Raw genomic sequence first — 18,842 nt, forward strand, 5'->3', positions numbered from 1 at the left:
AACAGTTTTACTAAAGTCTACAAACAGGCTGGAGCCCTCTAATGGCTACAGTAGCTTAGAGCTAACCGCTGGCAGCGTCTCAGTGCAAGACACGCACAATACAATAAATCCAGACGACAACGTTACCGCTGTGTCTGCTTCACGCTCTGTCCGGCCATTCAAGTGAGCAGGTTCGTAAAATTGAAGATGTGTGTGTCGAAGAGTGGAGCTGGTTCTCAGAGCCTCAGGTGCTTCTATTTAAAACAGGGTTTAACTCCTCAACTTCTTCCTAATCCTTCCTGTCAGCCAGCGTTTCAGGGCTGCTTTGATACGCGCGCTTGAGACCATGAGCCACTGAAGATCTGACAATGCTGCTGTGTGTTCGCACTCAGTGGGCTGTGAACATCCTTGGGAATTTCTTTGTTGCATTACTGTACACCCACAATCATCACCCTTGCAAAACAACATCACTTTTGGTTACTTTCTAAAAAAAAAAAAAATAATCTAAAAATAGTTCAAGCCTAGTCTGTGTTAGACAACAAAGCATTTCAGGATGTGAGTTGTACAAAAGTAGCTGTATAAAGCCACGCTTGCTTTATACTGCCTTTCCATGTTTATTTTTTTCAATTAAAGAACTTCTCAGATTTTGTGTAAGACAAAACATTCTAATGCAACTCCACTAATGAACCTAAAGCCATTCTTGCCGTGAGAGTGAAAACCCTTAGACGCTGAGTTCGTTTGCAAACAGATAGGTTACCAAGTTTATAGAAATATTTAAAAAATACTTGAAAATAAAAAGTAACTTTTTCTCTGTCTAAAACCGTACATATGTGGCATTACAAACACAAAAGATGAGTAAAGATAAATACAATTTTGATAATTCCTGTACTATCCATCCTGTGTAAAATAGACTACAAACCTGTTTCACATAAATCATAACAAACGCAGGTTCAGCCTGAGTTGTAGCTTGCATGTCCACATTTTTCTTCCTGTTTATTATCAGTCATTGCCGAACAGAAAAAGCTCAAACTCCCCGAGTAAGCAAAAGCTCCACCAAATACGAGTGTGCCTCTTTTCTTCCAACAAATGGGCTTGGTTTATTTGGTCTCTCCGTACCCAGAGCTCTGTAGGAAGGCTCACTGCCTTTCTGATGATTTGTGTGCCTCCACCAGTTGATTTCAGTCACACGAAAAGCATCCAGACCTTTTATTTTTCCTCCCAAAGAGAGAAAACAGGAATAATTACAATCTATAGACAAAATAACAAGCTCGTTGCTATTCCAAATGCAGCATCGCTTTGCTGAGGAGCCCCAGATCCACGTAAATAAGAATTCCATCTCTCTTCTCTCACAGGGAGGACGAGCGTTCCCCGTTATCTGTTCTGCATGTGGATATCCACAGGTATGAAGGTCACTGTAGGATGCTGAGACATGCTGTTGCTGTTCTGCCCTAAAGCAGGTGGCATTGCTGTTTTGGTGTTTTTGGGTTCCAGCTCCCGCTTCACTCTCATGCGTCTGTAAAGGTAAAAATGAAATTGTCACCAGAGCTGGCCCGTGTCGTGGTCTCTCCCATGGTAAGTACTGGGAAGGTTCCCACGGAGGCAGGTTACAGCGAACAGCTACTGAAAAGTCAATACAAGCCAGGATTTCCTCCCAAAGATACTAAATGGCAAGTCAGTGCTTCTAGAGCATAGAAGTCTAACCCAATGCCCTGAAAAGCGAGAAATCAAGCTCCTCTCTGGCAGCCTTGATGCACACAGCAGCCCTTTGCTATGTCAACAGGTATCCCTAGAAAGAGCTTCCATCAAGCATCCTCCATCAAGAACCTCTTTCTGCTTCCTAGCAATTCAATCACAGAACGCTGACGGTGAGATTCAGGACACTTCAGTCAAGCACATGAGATTCTCCTGGAAATTTTCAGCAACAAATACTTAAATGGTCTGTTAGAGGAGAGCACACCTGACTGATTTTAGTTCATCTTGTCTCACCTTAGTGAAGTATAGAGCTTGGCCACATACCTGTTATACGTTTTCAATATGAGCAGAACCACTGTAAAAACAATAATCACTCCTACTACGATGGCAGCAACTATTGCTCCAGAACCTAGCAGGGAAGCAGAAAGGAAAAAAAAAGTCTTATTTACAAAGTTGTCATTGTACTGCTTGAAGTTTGCTAAGTTCAAGGTCCATTTAAAAAAACAAAAAAAAGCCACCACCCAACTACTTTTCTTACTCTGATAGAGACTTTGTTCTTGAGACTTTGTGGTCACATTTACTGAGAACTGAGTATTATTGATCAGTGGTGCGGCTGTCGTCATCTTGATTGGGCTACAGAAGAAAAAAAAAGAATAGCAAGTTCATAACGTATTAACCAAAATTTGACAGCACAATTCACTGATAATCAGGCAACAACCCATTAAAGATTTAGAGCTCACTAAGTGCAGGCTCATTGAACTGGGGCTCTTCATATTTTCTTAGCGGTGAAAATCTGACCCTGCTGAAGTCAATGGAAATTTTGCTACAATCTAGTCTTGAGCAATTTGCCTTACAATATACACTGCTCAGTATTAATAGAATAAAAGAAGATACAAACACAATAATGCATTGTTACCTATATATTATTGCTGTTATACAAGTTTTGGATAAATACATATTTTAAATGCTTTAGGATTTTAGAGTACCATTTCAGGTTGAGATTCAGATCACTGAGCAAATAAGTGTGAAGAGTAATATGTCTTTAAGGAAGGAAAAAAAGTCAGCACAGAAAGGTTTAAAAACTCCTTTATAGAATAGAATTTAAAGTAGCTTCATTCATCTAACATGGAGAAGAAAAACCATTTAACCCCCTAACTTGAAGCTCCAAAAGTTACCTGACAAACAACGGCTATCACATGACGGAAAGAAAATATTGCAGTGTGACTATGACAGAAAGTTGACGCGAGTTCGGACCAAGCACCTTGCTCATGCCGGTGTCATTTCAGGTCTATTATTGGAAGAGGACAAGCCTGCAAGTGGATAGCTGAAAATATGCCTGCTCCTGCATTTTGGTAGGATAAAATTGTAGATCTAGAAAGAGCACCCTGTATGTTTACTAATTTTAAAAGCATTTTCCAAATGTTTTCTAAATGTGACTAGTAACCTTAGCCATTAAAAGACTCCTTCAGTCTGAGAAGGGTGTGAATACCACTTCAAACAGACCTCTGAAACCATTTCAGCTCCTGGCTTCAGAGAGCTAATACCCTCAAACTATCCACTGAAAATTAAATTATTCTTGAACACCTGATATTAGCATTGAGTTTACCATTTCAGATGCTGCCCCGTACATACACCAGCCAGGACTCTGCTCTACTCTGTTATACTCCATTGGGATATTGTGGATCTGTGGCATGTTCTTAGTAGCTTTGATTTTACAGAGCACAAGATATAGAATAGCCAGAAAATTATTGAGTGGATAGAAATCAGTCAGTAGTAAAGAGAAGTGCAAATGTGAAAGGCAGCTTCCCTTCCCTTCCCCTTCCCTTCTCCTTCCCCTTCCCCTTCCCCTTCCCTTTTGCCTTCCCCTTTCCTTTCCCCTTCCCCTTCCCCCTTGTTGAGGCTTTCCTAAAGGTTTCTGCAAAGTAGCATCCATCAAATAAAATGCATGTAGCAGCAGGGTACAGTTTTGGGAGGCAAGGAGGACACAGCTCTGATTGCTCTTGACAGGCAGAGTGTTGTTTCGGGGCGAGGAGGCCAGTAGCTGAGCCAACACATGATGTGTGCTTGGGAGGCTCCACAAATGGATATATGAGGAATGAGAGAGATCAGTAACCGGCAGGAAGGGAAACAGTCAATGTCTGCCTGTGTATGAAGGATCAGAATTGCAAGGTCGATTCATCAAATACTTCGATCCTCTTAACTTAAGTAGGTTGGGGGTTTTTTCTTTAGAAAAGCAAAAATAACTGTCTTGAATCTGTAACTGGGTCATTCTCCTCTGACTGAATGATTCCTTTGTTTAGCTAAGGCCAAGTTAATTCAGCGACGTGATCATCAACTGCAGTTGTAGATCTTTCCACGCTGAAAGACATATTTAGTGTTTAGAGTTTGCCCAGCCTTATTGTATAGCACAGCAAAAGGATTTACACACGCCTTGGAGGAACCTGTAGGGGCACCGAAGCTCGGGTAACAGCGCCGTCCCCATCTGTTTCCCCACCCGTCCATTTGAAACCACGTTGATGAAGGTTTTGCCGTTGACAAGCAGAGGCTGAAGAGACTCTCCCTCACCCTGCGGGCTGGGGAAAGCTGGGCAAGTATTTTGACTATGGACATAATTCAGAAAAAGCCACGTCCAACTTTTACCTTGTTGCTCCTGACCAGGAGAGCATAAATTCCAGATTTACAGAAGCGTTTTTCTCCTCCTCTGGCTACTAAAATAAAAATCCCAAATAAAGAAGGCTGAATATTTTGATATTCAGCCATGTAATAGTCATCCTTACTAACTTCTGTCTGGTTCAAAGCACCTTGGTAATGGTGAGCTGTTTGTGCATGAGTCACCTATAACCAAAGAATTTTTATTGTTGTCAGTGAAACCGCCTGTTTACAGAAAGGATGAATTTATCCAACAGGGCGTAACAATCTAAGATGCTATTTGACAAACGCATCAAACCTTTTTTTTTCTGCATTGTGTAGAAGTAAAGAGGTCCAGGGTCTGTGTCTCAGGCCAAGGTGGGTAGGAGGTACCAGTCCTTAGTTCTGCCGCTTTACCTACAGCAAGTCTCAGCTCCGCTCCTCACCTATGAATCAGCAGGATTACGCCTGACCAAGCCTGTGCTGCAAGACTCAAGGACCCAGCAAAGTCCAGCAAAATCCATGGGAACCTACCCATTTCGGGGTATTGCAGGCTGGATCCTACTCCGTTTAGAAAAACGTGGAAAATCAAGAGTGCTCACTAAAAGCTATATAGCAGGGGAGAAGAAATGGACTTTGATACAGCAATCACAGGACATTCTTTCTTTATGACACACGGCATGCACTTTCCCCTGTGCATACACACCTGCCTGGGGTTTTGAGAGCCACGAATTCACCCGTAGTTCTCAAGATTGGGGGCGGGAGCACACACTGCTGGTTATTTTTGCATCCCCATATTATGGAGCTGGAAATGTTTCCATAAAGTTAAGCTTTGGGCACGTTTCCATTTAAAACACCTTTGCAGATACAGCGTATAGGTTGTTTTGGCAAGTGGTAGCAATGCCCCCATTTATACAGCCTTCCTGCCTCCCCCTACCCTGTCGAATTTCAAGCTGAATGGTCGTGCTCACTTACGGTGAGATGGGGATCAGAGCTTATCTGTCAAGCGGCTCCTGCAGCACCTGGCAATTCCAGGAGAGGGGTGATGGGGAACAGAGGGGTTGGTTTGAGTTTTTTCCAGGAGAGCTGGACTTGGAGAGCCAAATCCCTGCGAGGGAAGGCAGGTGCTGGTTAGGAAGACACACAAATTCAGCGCTTTGCCACCCAGAAAAAGGTGGTCTTTGCATCAAGCTGTGTTGCAGGCTTTAAACTAGACACAAAGTCAGCTGTTGTTTCTCCAGCAGTAATATATACTAGTTTTGACCCAAAAGCTCAATTAGAGAATTAATTCATCCTTTCAACTGCACTGCTGCACAGCTAGTATTTTCTTCTTATATTGTGGCCCAACACAGGCTGAAAAACAGGTGATTTTTTCCCTCCTTACTTCTCCAGGTCTAAGGAAGAGCACTGGCTGCCAGCTCTGCTGCTCTGGGACTTGATTCCCTTCCCAAAAATGTCAACAGGGCAGGGCCTTAAATCACAAAACCCACTAAGGAATGGGACAACAAAACCCAACACTGGTTTGCTTGATTTCTGGTTTTCTTTCTCAGTATACTGGCCATGACAGCTGCTAGGAAAGGGAATATTCTCTAGAATATTTAGAAATAGACTGGAAATCAGGCTATTCTCTTCCCTCAGGTCCTCTTGCAGATGTAAATGAGCAGTGCCATGTGAGAAACATCTTATGCAATCAAAAGGCCACTGAAAGCTGAACTTATATGAACACTACCAAGGCGCTGGAGCTGTGCGAGGCGAGGCAAACTATCAGAGGTATAAAGTATCAATTCCAATAAACAAATGCCAAGGTGCCATCGAAGAAGCCCAAGAGGCAATCAGATCCTATTAAATAAGGGGGGAAGGACTTCCCACCACATGAGCGGTAGATGTCCTGACAGTCAATGGCATCTCAGATTCATTCTCTCCTGCAAGACCCATCGCCATCCTTTAGCCTGCGAAAGAAGAGGCTGAGGAGCCAGCTACCCTCCACACCCACCCTCCCACCGCTCCGAAGGAGCTTTGTGCTAAGGCAGGTCTTTTTGAGGCTCAGCTCAAACCTTTTGGGCTCAGCTCAGCTTGCACATCAACCTAAGCAGCAAACTCCCTCCCATCCAAGGGAGAAGTTAATCTTTCTAGGTAAATCCGGAGATTTTCTCCCTTCCTAAAAGTAATGGGGCTCAAGAGCAAGGACCTGGCTTGCAAGCAGTCCGCAGAGGAAGCGGATGGGTATTTCAGCTCTGCTCCTGCCTCCACCCGAGCAGCCTGACCTTCCCTGTCTTTGCAACGAGCTTTACCTTGTCTAATCACAGTGAACACCGAGTGGTTTGAACCTGCGCGTTTTATTGTTCCCCGCTGTTTTCCAGCAGCGGGGCAATCAATTGAGTATTCATGGCACAGTGTGGAAAGGAAATAGGGTTATATTTAAGAGTCACAAATTCAGCTTCAGCTCCCCATAAACAGGCAAACCATGCACCTTCAATTCAAACAGCCTCGTGGCAGCGCAGCCACATGCTCCCGTGCTCCCCTTCCAGCAGCATCGTGAGCCATAAGAACCGGGAACATCGCCGGGGGTTTGAGGCAAACTGTAATTTCAGAAAGTAATAAAAACACAATGTGCTTCAGTGAGACCTGAATGTGCCTGAATTTACCTTGCGAGGCTCTAAAGAGGGAGGAAGGAGGAAAAAAACCCCAAGTTCAAACTGGCTAACGGGAGCTAAAGCATAAATGTGGCCTTAGGCAAACAACGCTGGTCTGTATGGAGCCTGTGTATTAGTACGTGTCCTGATGTCAGACCAGCACCTTTATATAAGCATTTGTCTCAGGTTCTGGCATGAGCTCTCCAGGTTTAGCTGTTGTTAAAACATGTATTAAAAGCATTTCATTTCCTTGCCAAGACAAAGTTACACAAACTGCAGGCAACTCTACTGTGCAGTAGCAGCACCAAGAAAAAAAAAAACAAAACAGTAATTCTACCTGCGTGGGGCTAATTCTATCTCGCGAGGGGCTAAAAACCCTCAGCTCACACAGATGACAAGAACCGAGGAAGTGAAGACAGGTCCCCAGAAAGGAACGCCCTCGTTTGGAAAGCCATGCCTGGAAATATGAACCAGATAGACTTTGTCGTTGACTTGCCCAGGAGCAATGTCTAAACCAGACTGTGAACTGCAGATTTCCCAGTTCTAATTTTTTGCCTTAAAATGCTGGGCCACACACATTTCTCCTCTCCCTCTGTGTGAATGCACTTATTCATGGGAACTACAGTAACTCCACCATGTTCAGCAAAGTGCATTCACATCACAGAAACACTTCTAGATCCTTCAGGGTAGGACTGTCTATGCAGACAAGCCAGGATATGGAAGCAAAACAAGCCAGAGGTATTTTCCCACCGGTTCCAGGCCAGGATCTAAGGCACACTTGGGTTAGAAGACTTGCTTAGACACTTGTGAAATACATGTCAGAACCAGGATTTGAACTTAAAATGGAGAAACCCCACCATGCCACCACCACACTGTTGATGTTCCTGCAGCTCAAAGCTTGCACTGCTCAAATGTAACCTCCGGTCGGGTTACAGAACACTTCACTGGGGCCTGTCAGGTTGAGCTCAGATGCCTGTTGTTGAATTTTTTATTTTTTAAACACCCTAACTCCCCCTCTTTCACTGACAAATATCGTATGTGTCATCTAGAGCTTCCCACTAGCTCTGGCCGGTTGTCTGGGATTTCCCATCCTGGATCCAGGCACGCTTTAGTACTTGTCCTAAGTTTCCAGGCAGACCCGTGGAAGTCGGGATGCATAAAACCCCCTCCATCCAGAAATGCTAAACACCACTGAAATGTTAAACTAATACATGATCCAAAAGAAAATGGTCTGTTTAATGTTCTGTGATTATATAGTAAGGCTCTTTAAAAGACATTTACAATAAATCATTTGGTCCAATGGTTGCATTTGCAGAAGATGGAGTTACTTCATTATTTAGATCTGAAGTGATTCATTTAAGAGGAAATGGAATAACGTTTTAAAACAAAACTGCTATTTACATGCAACACACAGATGATATATCAAATATCAAGAGAGACCTGGGAGCAATTCTGCAGCTTATTCCTGAAAGGAATGCTAGAGGTTTTCTTTTGTTGGCAGCTTTTTAAAATTATTATTAGAAGGCTCTTATTCTGCATTTTTACCTTATGACTATACACACACGAGATGCTAAATTAACCAACTACGAGTGGTGCAATCAAGAGCTGGCAAATAAGAAGTCTCACGGGACCCACCTTGTTATATCGAAGAGAGAAAGGTGCAATACACTGCTTGGTCTGGGTTTTTTTGGAGAAAGGATTCCTTACTTTCCAACGACACAGAAGCGTGTCTCAAGACTTAAAGCAAAATAATGCACAGACTGAGCCCACCGATTTCCAGGTTCATGAGGTGGTCTCCAAGGCTCAGGCAGTGTCAGTGCTATCTCTTGGTTTGCCCCTGCAATCAGGAAAGCCCTTTCTAACAGTGCAGCACGACACGCGAGTGATTTGTACCTCCTTCGGGGCCAGAGCTAGCTCACAGTTCTCTGCGCTGTGTCAAGACCATACATCATTTTTTTCCTCAGCTGTGCTCTTCCACCAGAAGGCTTTGTCCGAGCAGATACTGAGGGTTTTCTGTCCCTTGGTATCTGGGCATCCTCCATTTCAGTCATCGCTGCACAGATCCAGTAGCTCTGCGAGTATGGCTGCACATCTAGAAAGCTGGGATACATCCCCTGTGCAGTAAGTCCCACGCTTTCTGGAAGGGATCGGCTGAACTTCTCTATTACATTTTACAGCAAATTGGTATAGATACATCACTGCATCCCAGAAATGCTGCTTATGTGCTAGAGGCAGCTCACATGCACACAATTCAGCCAGGAAAATCAACATGAGGGACGTGAAGGACAGCCAATTCATAGTACAGAACAAAGCCTGAGGCTGATTCCCAGCTCATCTGGACTCAGCAGGAGCTGGAAGTCCCTTCCGCGCACAGAAATATTAGCAGAACCGTATTTCTGAGCAGCAGCTCCCACCAGTGCCCGGCAGCATAATTAACCTCTGATTTGGGAATGAAAAATGCAGTCTGATGGATTACAAGACTCACCACAGCAATGGGCGAAGAAAATCCACCCGCGCTCATGCACTTAAAAAGCGGTGACTGCGGCAGGAGGCGCAAAGCAGCACAGGAGCCCAAAGCCCACATGGGCTCCGCAAACGTGACACAGTCCGGACTCTTTGCTTGCAATAAGGTGGCTCTACCCACTGCGCGCTGAGAAGGTCCCACGCACCGTGCATGTTCCTGGGAGCACTCAGGTGGGGGGCGCAGGAGGGAAGGATGTGTAATTAGCGGTTAAATATTACCCTGAAAAAACTGATTCAGAAAGAAGAAAAATGCCTCCAGGCACCTCTATGAATCTCAAGGCAGGAATGACTCACTGGGGAGGGCGAATGAGAGTCAAGGTGACAAATTTTAGAAACCATCAACGTGTGCGCTCAAATGGAAAACAAGAAAATTAATCTGAGCTGAACCCTCGGTTAGAGTCTGGCAGTGGTCAGTGGCATCGCATCATGCATCCCGCAAATCACACTACCCAACAATTTGTCTCTGCTCTTCAAAGAAGTCCCAGCAAAGTGCATGCTGGTGGCAAATTCAGTGGATGTGGACAAATAAACCACAAAAAAGCAGCTTGCCCTTGAGGACAGTCTGCTTCTGTTCTTGCAGCAGAAAGTCAACCCTGCTTCGTGCACGTAATGCTCTAGAAAAGCCCTGTTACTGCAGGACTCATTTCAGCTCTTCAACAATGTCTTTGGAAAACTCCCTACAGCTTTTCAGATTCCTAGAGAAGAGAGTTTAAAAAACATTCCAGATTCAGTAATGCTTGTGCAGAAATTATTACCAGGCTCTGTACCTTGCTGAATCTGCCATTTACGGAAAGGCTGGAGCAGTTCAGGAGATTACAGTGTTGTTGAAATCCGCTCTCACCTGGATTTTCCATCAGGGCATCTGCTTTACTCCGGGCACAACCCATAAATGCTCCAAAGCAGGAGAGAGGGGATTAGGACTGAAACTCTGAGCGTGGGAATTGCAGCATTAACCCTTTTATTTAAAGGTCAGAAACAGGCATCTGTCTGAAAGTCCAGTATTAAATGGAAGATCCCAAATAGTTCCCAATTAGAAAGGAAGAAAGAAAAAACCCGAACAAAAAAAACCAAGGGACTGTGGTATGGAAAAGGAATCACAGCGCAGAAGAGATTGGTTTCATTTAGGGCCAAAGTTTTCAATAAATGGAACTTTAAATGGAATATGTAACTACAACCACTTCGAGAAAGAAAATGTCCCACCACTTCCAGATCAAACCCCTGATTTCTGGGATCTAACCCAGGCTGAACTGGTCTGAATCTGCGTTCCTGCTCTGCAGTGCAAGGTGTGTTTTCTGCACGCTCCCTAGAGCTCCAGAGCTCCTCAGAAAAGACAAGGCAAAGATAGCTCGGGAAAGAAAAAGAGGAACCAGGAATGGAAAATAGAGGAGCATTTCCCTGCTAGTCCAGAGCTGGATAAACTCACATCTCGCTGTGGTCTTGGACCTTCGAAACGCCACCACTCCGGCCAGCTGAACTGCTCTGAGAGACAAAACATTTCTCTTTGCTCACTGAAACTTCTGTCACAAAAAATAGATATTGCAGCTATGCTCTCCTACAAGCAGAAGTCTCTGTCGAGCCGAGGACATGGTCCAGACATCAGGACCCTTGTCACCACTCGGTATCTGTAGCCAGGCTTGGCACTTGGTCACAGTGTGACCAGGCAGAATGGGAACTCTCAGGAGGCCCTTACGCATCAGCCAGGAATCTGGAGAACCCAGAGACGAAGAGGAAATGGCAGGGGAGAGGAGCCAGAGCGGGGCGAGGACGGGCTTGGAAATCCTGGGAACAAGCTGCACGGTGCAGCCACTGCCCCCCGTGAGCTGGTAGCCTGCGGATGCCGAGCCAGGCAGTGGCTTGCCACTGCGAAGCACTGCAGGACAGATGTCACACCTCAGCCCAGTTCTCACGGGCAATTCAGAGAAGAGCAACTCGATGCCCCATTTCGTGTTACTGGAACAGGACTGATAGAAACCACAAAAACAATGTCGAAGTATCATATCCAGCTGGAGAACAGCATGAAATTAATTAACATCAGTAGCACAGGGCAGATCTGGACTCCTGCTGTGACATGCAGGTCTGGAATCAGACCCAATTCCAAAGTTTCCCAGAGTTCAGGGAGTTTTTAAATCTCGTCTGGCCAGTTTGCATCCCTTCCCTGTAAAGGGCTGGCTAAGTTACATGGGTGCAGCAAAGCAGCTTTCGGTGGTGGTTCTGACAATGAAGAACAAGAAGGAGGTTTTTAGAGACACCGAAAGATATTCGTATAACCATATCGTATACCCACAGCCTCCTCTCCCCCAGGTATCAGTGATCTCTCGTGAAGAGCCCAGCCCGAAGAGAAGAGGGGAAACCCAGTAAAAACATCTTGTGCTTTGCCTAGGTGTACGGGGAACTTGTCTCACAGGACAAAGAGCTGCTAAAATACTGTCAGCCACTTGGGACAAGAGAAGGAAAAAGGAGTTACCTGGAGCAAATGAAGACTCCTCAGGACAATAACAACCAAAAAAAGGAGACAGACAAGTCAAATGCATTGAAATCTATACATATCCTCCACCTTCCTTCCCAGCCAAACCCAACCATGGCTGGAGTCCAGTATCATTTGTGAATGATTTCCCCAAACCAGGACTGGGATCCCAGGCTGGAAAACCACTTCTCCCAGTTCCCATACCATCGCACGCCTCCCTGGCAAGTCCCTTCTGTTCTCCGAACCCTTCGTTGCCTGTGGGCAAGTCACTTACCCAATGGCACGTAGATGCCAGGAACAAATCCAAGGAGGAAGGCAATCCCAGATGTGCCTTCAGGCACCCCTCGCTACATCCAGCAGAGCCAGAGAGATGGGAACAGCTACTTCTGGATTTACCTTATACCGAGATTCCCATGGGACAGGGCAAACACCCACGGCTCGCACTGTGACCCACAGCAGGCTGAAATGAGTTCACACCCTGAGCTGCCTTCCATGTCAGCGAACGGCTCTCTGCATTCATCAGTACAAACCGTAGCACGTGAATGAACACGGCTCCTGTTTGCTGGCAGACGGGTGTTCATTTTTCTTCTTCTAAAGACAAATACATTTGCTAGGTCAAGAGGTTTGAGGCTTCCATTACAGACTAAAAAGTACATAGGAAACTTTGGCTTTCCAAGTAATTATTTGGGTTTCTATTCTGCTCCGAGCAGAAGCACGGAACAGCTGTGCAGCACGCAAGGCTGCGGCGCTTCGGACCGGCACAGCAGATGATGGGTGGCCCAAGTCCCCCAGTGCTGCTGTGATGATCCATGGGCTCATTTCACCCTCCTCAGCCTGAGCACTGCCAAGTCCCACCAAAAATCACCTTCCTTTGCCAGCAAGCAGTTGAGTGGTTAGATGCTGATGTTAGGTGGGATAAAACTAGGTGTGTGTTTGGTCCAGGGGGCTGTCTCCATCCAGCTGGGGGGATGCGATAAAGGCACACTCGCCCAGCCTGGCGCTTGAAGCAACTGCACCATCAACCTCGTAGCTGGGCCGGGGGATCCCCGACTGGTAGCCGGCCCCAAGCAGCTGATGGTGAGGAAGCACCATGACTCCAGGGCCCCTGGAATTAGGGTATAACTCTGTTGCTCCATGGTGGTGGTTGTGAAAACATTAAGCTACGTATGTCAGTGGGAAACTGGATGACTCAGACATCCCAGCAGCTTTTTTTTTTTCTTGCTTTCCTCCTCTGCGATCTCCATTCATGCCTCATATCATCTCTCCCTGCAAGAGGCTTAACAAACACTATAGGCTTTGGCTGCATTTCCTGATTTCTGTGACTCTCAATAAAAGCAGCACAGTCATCCCCACCACATTTTTTTCCTCTCCCACATGCCCAACAATAGGCCAGGTCAAGGCTAACTCGCCGGCCCCCCACCAAACCCCCTCCTAACACAGCCGCTCTTCAGCGATGCTGATCCCAGCCTGGCACAAGGGCATGAGATCCCAGCACGTGAGGTATCACCCTGGGGAGCAGGGGCTGCTTTGGGCAGACGCCAGCACCCCACAGGGTGTTCAGCATTGATGGAGCGAGCATAGTAGCTGCTGATCTGAGCCCACTGTAGGCACTCGGCGTATCACTCACAGGCTCCTCCAGCTCCTTTGTGCGCTAAATCCTGACTGCTTCACTGTTTATTGCCATAAGTAAGAAGAATTTAGCGTAACTAATAAAAGTCACGCTTTCGGCAGCAGCAGACAGATAGGAGCAGGGCTGGACTGGAAACCTTCATGAATTACTGCCAACAGAGGAGCCAAGTCTACTGCCTGTTGTGGATTGGAGTTTTAGGACTGTTGTCCTCTGCCTGCAGCTCACGCATGCGGTACGATGTGCTCCCCAGCTACTGGTCTGGACCTTCTGCAATCCAAGCTGTTCATCTACCAGAATAATGCAAATCTCAATACTGCTGTAAGAACCTCCCGAAGTTTGTATATCCTTCAGTTTTTTCTGCATTAAAAAATAGAGAGAGAATTCTGTACGCAATACAGAAACGCAACTCCTTTGGCTTCACAGACAGCAGGATGAAGGCAGTCGCAAGACTTCTTCAAGTACTGCATATGCAAACTTGTTGAATCGATGAGGCGCGTTCCTCTCTTCCAAGAACACTGTGTAGACGAGCACGTGCAAGATCGGCAGTGCGATACTTTACACTTACACCCGATCCTCCAGCGGAACCCTTCAAAGCTCCTGGCAAGCCCTCAGTGCCTAAACCTGGCATCGCCAGCCCAGGTACCTGTCCACACAGCAAGACAGTCATCGTTACGGGGCCGTGAAGTCACCGATTACTGCACTGCCTTTGTCTGCTGGTTTCTAATCACTAAATCAAACCCTCCTGCCCAAACGCTCCATCCAGCACAGTGTATCGCATTAGTGAAAAGTGTTGACAAAATACTGTGCTTCCTTTAGCAAGGACTTCCTGGGGCATTAAGTACATTAATTACCATGAAAAACCAGAAATCGCAGTTCAAACCTGTCAGCAGCTTCAGCATGTTGCCAAATAATGAAAGCAGTTAGAGTTTTGTTCTGTGCTGGAGACGCTCAGCAAACTGTAACACAACGCTCCAAGCTTTCTAGTTCTTTTCATGTTAAATATTAGCCTGCCAGCCCTTTCTAGCACGCCGCTCAGCAGATTTAAAAAATAAATAAATAAATACAACAAACAAAAAACCCCACCAACAAAACCTTATTTATGGTGCTGGGGTTGAATAAGTCAGGACAAGAGATTCAGCATCTCCACAGCGATGAAAGGACACTGCTGGCGAGAGCATAATCTCTCAAGCAGACACGCAAACTCCTCTCCGGGGAGGAAGCAACTTGCCAGATCCGTTCCAGTCCCTGTACCTTAAAGGTTTCCAATTAGTGAAACAACTGCTAAAGCAGAAAATCCTGCGATGACATCTGCTCTGTGCTTCTTTCGGGTTTAGAGTTACCGATAAAGAACTTCGCTGCACGTAGAAGCATTTACTGCGGTACAGACGAGCGCTCGCACATAAACCTGGAGTAAACCCCACTGAAACGATGACTGGCAGCCCTTCGGCTGGCAGCAGAAAGCAACTTCGAGCTCCGGACTTCGAAAGTAACTTCGAGAGCAGAAAAGGTGAATTTATACCGATTCACCACACAGCCAGCCCTCTGCAAGCCTTCACCCGCCCCGCTGCCGAGGCTACTCACGGGAGGATGCTGCGGGCTTCAGGAGCTCATCACCGGGCCGTGCTCTCCCCGCCGCCGAGCCGACAGCGGTTCCCTCCCCGCCGTCCCGGGGCTGCCGCCGTCCCGGTCCCCGCCGCCCCGCTCCCTCCCCAGCCGGGCCGGGGGAGCCCAGCCCTGCGCTGCTGCTGCCCGGCGGGCGCGGGGAGCCCGGGCGGTGCCGGTGCCGGTACCGGTACCGCCTGGCAGCCCGGCCGCCGCAGGTGGTTCCCCCGGGGCCGCCCAGCCCGGCCCCCGGCGCCGCCTCCCCGGGCCGCCGGGGGGGGGGGAGGACGACGACAAACCGGGGCTCTGCCCGTGGTGTGTGTGTGTGTGTCCCCCACCGCAGGCACCCTCCTCCCGGCGGGGCGGGAGGGAAGGAGGGGAGAAGGGTCCGACACCGAGACGGTCGGGCAAACAGCAGCCGGTGTGAGCGGTTTCGGAAGCCCCGGCGCTGCCCCGCTCGGCGGAGCGAGGCGTGGAAGCGGCCGCAGGCTGCAGCCGGCACGGAGCTGCGAGAGCCGCTGCTGCCTCCCGAGCGGCCGCACCCAGCGCACGTCCTGTTCCCGGTGCCGCTGGGCTTCGGTCCCTTCGTGCCGAGCCGTTTCGCGGCGGCACCTGGTCAGGCCCCGCTGGGGTCCCGGCTGACCGGGAGATCTTCAGAGCTTTGAGGAACCGCCTGACTTCTGCGGGACTTCAATGGCCAAAGGTCTTCCAGGCACTTTCGGTAGAAGAATCCCAAACACATCCAGCCCAAAGCCCAAAAAAGTGGTTTCGTCTACTCATTAGTAGGATCAAAAAGATCAAACCGGAAAGAAATCCTTGCCTTTAACCTGTACTTAGTTGGCTTTGTTCTGCATTTCCCACTAATGAGTGGGGAAGAAGCGTGTGACCACAGTCCCTGTCTGCATTTTTCATGTGGAAATCACACTTATAAAAGGGATCTGTCCCCTGCCCGGGGCCTGCTGCCGCTCCCACCAGAAACCAGGAAACCACATTACCAAGTCTGCAGCCCTCGGTCTGGCCTCAATTCATGGTTTACGACTGCTGAGCTGCTGTGCAGAGGATGTTCCCCCCATCCTGCATCTCAGCTTCCCCGTCTGCAGCCAGAACTAACACCACCGATCTCTGTCATAAAGCAACCTGAACCATGCGGATGAAACCTGCCCGTTACAAAACCCTGCCTCCGTACGGGAAGGCAGCAACAGGGCGCTTCAGAACAGAACAATCCTTTTGCAGTGGATTTCTTGGGAAGACCAGAGTACATCACTCATGGCTACCCAGCTTCCATCGATGACTGACTTCACTAGAGTGAAGGTTTGACTGTAAATGAATCTATACATGATTGATTTTTGGCGATTTAAACCTGTGAATCCTCAGACCAGACCTTGCCTGCGCTGGCATAGATTGTGCGCTGGGTTAACGACTTCCTAACTTCTTTTCAGGGCTTTTACAAGTAATGATTAATCAGCTACCACTGGGTTGTGTAACAAGATGGGTTTATCCGCATGTTTCCTAATGCATTCAGCAGAAGAAGGGATTTCCACATGCTGCTGGGTTTGTAACATGCCACTCCAGCGAAACTCTTCTGCTCCTGCCTGTCTCTGCTGCGTCATGTGGGCAACAAAGTCCAGGGTGGGGGTCTGGGCTGGCATCCTTGACCTGGAGTTTTGCTTGAGTTTGAAACTGGTAAGAGACAACCAGTGACGTGATCCAAGATTTTCTACTCTGTTTACAACTTCTCTTTGGGGATAGCTCTAGGAAAGCTGGGGCTCCCAGCAAAATGAGTTTCAAATGCTTGGTTTGTGCCAGCTGGAGCAAGAGAAGTAAGGATTGCTGCAGGTCCCACACACACCTTCATGCAAGAAGTCGGGCAATGACAGCAGGCAGCTTCTCACTGAACCCAGCGGGGAACGGTGCATCGCTCCCCAGCATCCTCCCCAAGGGCACGCTCGAACGGCTGCTCCATCCCTCCACATCAGCATCTCCTGCAGCTCCGTGGGACTGAGCTGCCTCCCGCACTGCACCCTTCTCCCCGTCCGAGCACGGGTGCCTTTCACTTCCAGTAGCCCGGAGGACAAAACTTGTGCTGACTGGTCTAAACACACGAGTGTCTGCAGCCATGGAGCGCGGGTATCGCAGCCTCTGCAGAACCCCAGCACAGCCACATTTCTACGCATTTCACTGATAAGGCATTGCTAAAGCAAACAAGCTCATTAATGAATCACTGGTGGACAGAGGCAGGGCTTGGAGAGAGCGCGCTGGCTTGTTACTGCTGGCTCAGCCAGAGGGAAAGATGAAAAAAGATCTAGAGGGCAAACGATTTCATCTCGCACTTGAAATATTTTCAGAGCTGGAGAACCTACTCCTGACAGAAGCTGGCAAGGAGGTGCCTTCCCTGTCCACCTTTAAAAGAAGCCTTCAAAGGGAGGACCAGAACTTCTCCAGCCCACAGCTGGGGTTAGCTAAGCAAACAGTAAAAAGATAAATCAGGAGCTGGCTCCAAAAATCAATAGCTCATTTAAAAATCACAAAATTGAGAGTATGTATCAACATTCACAGGGATATTTTTTCCTAGTGTGTAAATCACAGTTTTTCCTTTGCAGCCATGAAGGACAGAAAAAAAACAGACCAAAAAAAAAAGGTAAGATTCTTACACAATCATGTTTCTCCAGAAGCTGCTGCTGTAGAGAAAGCATCAACAACCGAGACTCACAAAAGATGGCAACCTCAGGAGACTGCCCCATCCCGCGCAGCCTGCAGAGAAGTCCGGATTAAAAATGAGGTGCTTCCTTGCCGTGCAGCTCTCAGCTTCTTCCCATGTGAGAAATGCTTCATTTTGGGTCACTCACAAGGCAGCGGTGGAGGAGTGCCCTTGACAGAGCCCATGGGAGCAAAGAAGTCATGACGCAGCACTCCAAAGCGACCACCACAGCAGGGAACACGAGATGGGAGACGGCTCATACCCCGCTGGAGCCAGGCAGTTCTTCTGCCAGGACACTCTCTTCCCATCAAGACCCCGTTATAAAAGTGAGGGAAACTAGAAATGCTTATGTACAGCAACTCAGTTATGCAAAGAAACACGATACCTGACGCTACATCTCACTGCAAACGTACAAAATCCCCTTATCTCGCTTGGGCTTGCGGCTGCGCTCTCTGCCCAGATGAGGAGCGTCAGTACCTAAATGCAGCACTTGGCATTACACGCTCTTTTCAGTACAAAATAAGATATACCGAAAGCAGGAGACATCATTAATTCCACTCGATTCAGCACGTATTTTTCCACTCCGTGAAATAAGATTGAAATTGAAACCGTCTTATGACAGGGTTGCTCCGCACATTGGGTACACACATACTACCAGAAAGCGAGGGACCAGAACCAGGCAGGCTTTTGGGTCTCTGCAGCTCTGGCTGCGTAACGTCTTTGGTTACTCGGTGCTTTGAGCTGGGAGTCGGAGCAGAACACAACACTCCTAAACGTCTGCATTTTCCCTGATTTGCTTATTCGAGCTGGCTGGAGAAGGCAGAGAAAGGGCAGCAAACACATCCACAACCGACAGCCCACTTTGATCCAGCTCTGGAGGAGACAGACAAATAGGGGTCAGGTACCCAAGTGTCACCACGTAAAGCACTTCGGGAGCCACTGATAAAGATGCCATATATAAACCTAAACTTGCCTTGGTGCCAGTCACCTCAG

At 47.6% G+C, this 18,842-nt stretch overlaps 1 protein-coding gene across 3 annotated transcripts; it reads right to left on the minus strand.

Annotated features, from left to right (window-relative positions):
• Positions 1–570: 570 nt before the first annotated feature.
• Positions 571–16,011, minus strand: NCMAP (non-compact myelin associated protein). Of its 3 annotated transcripts, none has more exons than XM_072885096.1 (5): positions 15,131–16,011; positions 5,275–5,407; positions 2,210–2,304; positions 1,996–2,080; positions 571–1,492 (listed from the first exon to the last, which is right to left on the minus strand). In XM_072885096.1, exons 3-5 carry the CDS (start codon positions 2,292–2,294, stop codon positions 1,351–1,353), a joined length of 312 nt encoding a protein of 103 aa, XP_072741197.1. In that variant the 5' UTR covers positions 2,295–2,304; positions 5,275–5,407; positions 15,131–16,011; the 3' UTR covers positions 571–1,350. The 3 variants fall into 3 exon arrangements, with proteins under 3 accessions (XP_072741197.1, XP_072741198.1, XP_072741196.1); XM_072885097.1 differs by lacking the exon at positions 15,131–16,011 and adding an exon at positions 6,770–6,785; XM_072885095.1 differs by lacking the exon at positions 5,275–5,407 and having other exon boundaries at positions 15,131–16,010.
• Positions 16,012–18,842: the final 2,831 nt, after the last annotated feature.

The sequence above is a fragment of the Ciconia boyciana genome, chromosome 21, assembly GCF_034638445.1.
Source record: "Ciconia boyciana chromosome 21, ASM3463844v1, whole genome shotgun sequence".
NCBI lineage: Eukaryota > Metazoa > Chordata > Aves > Ciconiiformes > Ciconiidae > Ciconia > Ciconia boyciana.

Coding starts and splice junctions, on each gene's coding strand:
- NCMAP (XM_072885096.1), bottom strand. CDS start 2,294: ATGACGACAGCCGCACCACTGATCAATAATACTCAGTTCTCAGTAAAT. Junction 2,081..2,209: donor AGAACAAAGTCTCTATCAGA/GTAAGAAAAGTA, acceptor CTTCCCTGCTAG/GTTCTGGAGCAATAGTTGCT. Junction 1,493..1,995: donor ATATTGAAAACGTATAACAG/GTATGTGGCCAA, acceptor TTACCTTTACAG/ACGCATGAGAGTGAAGCGGG.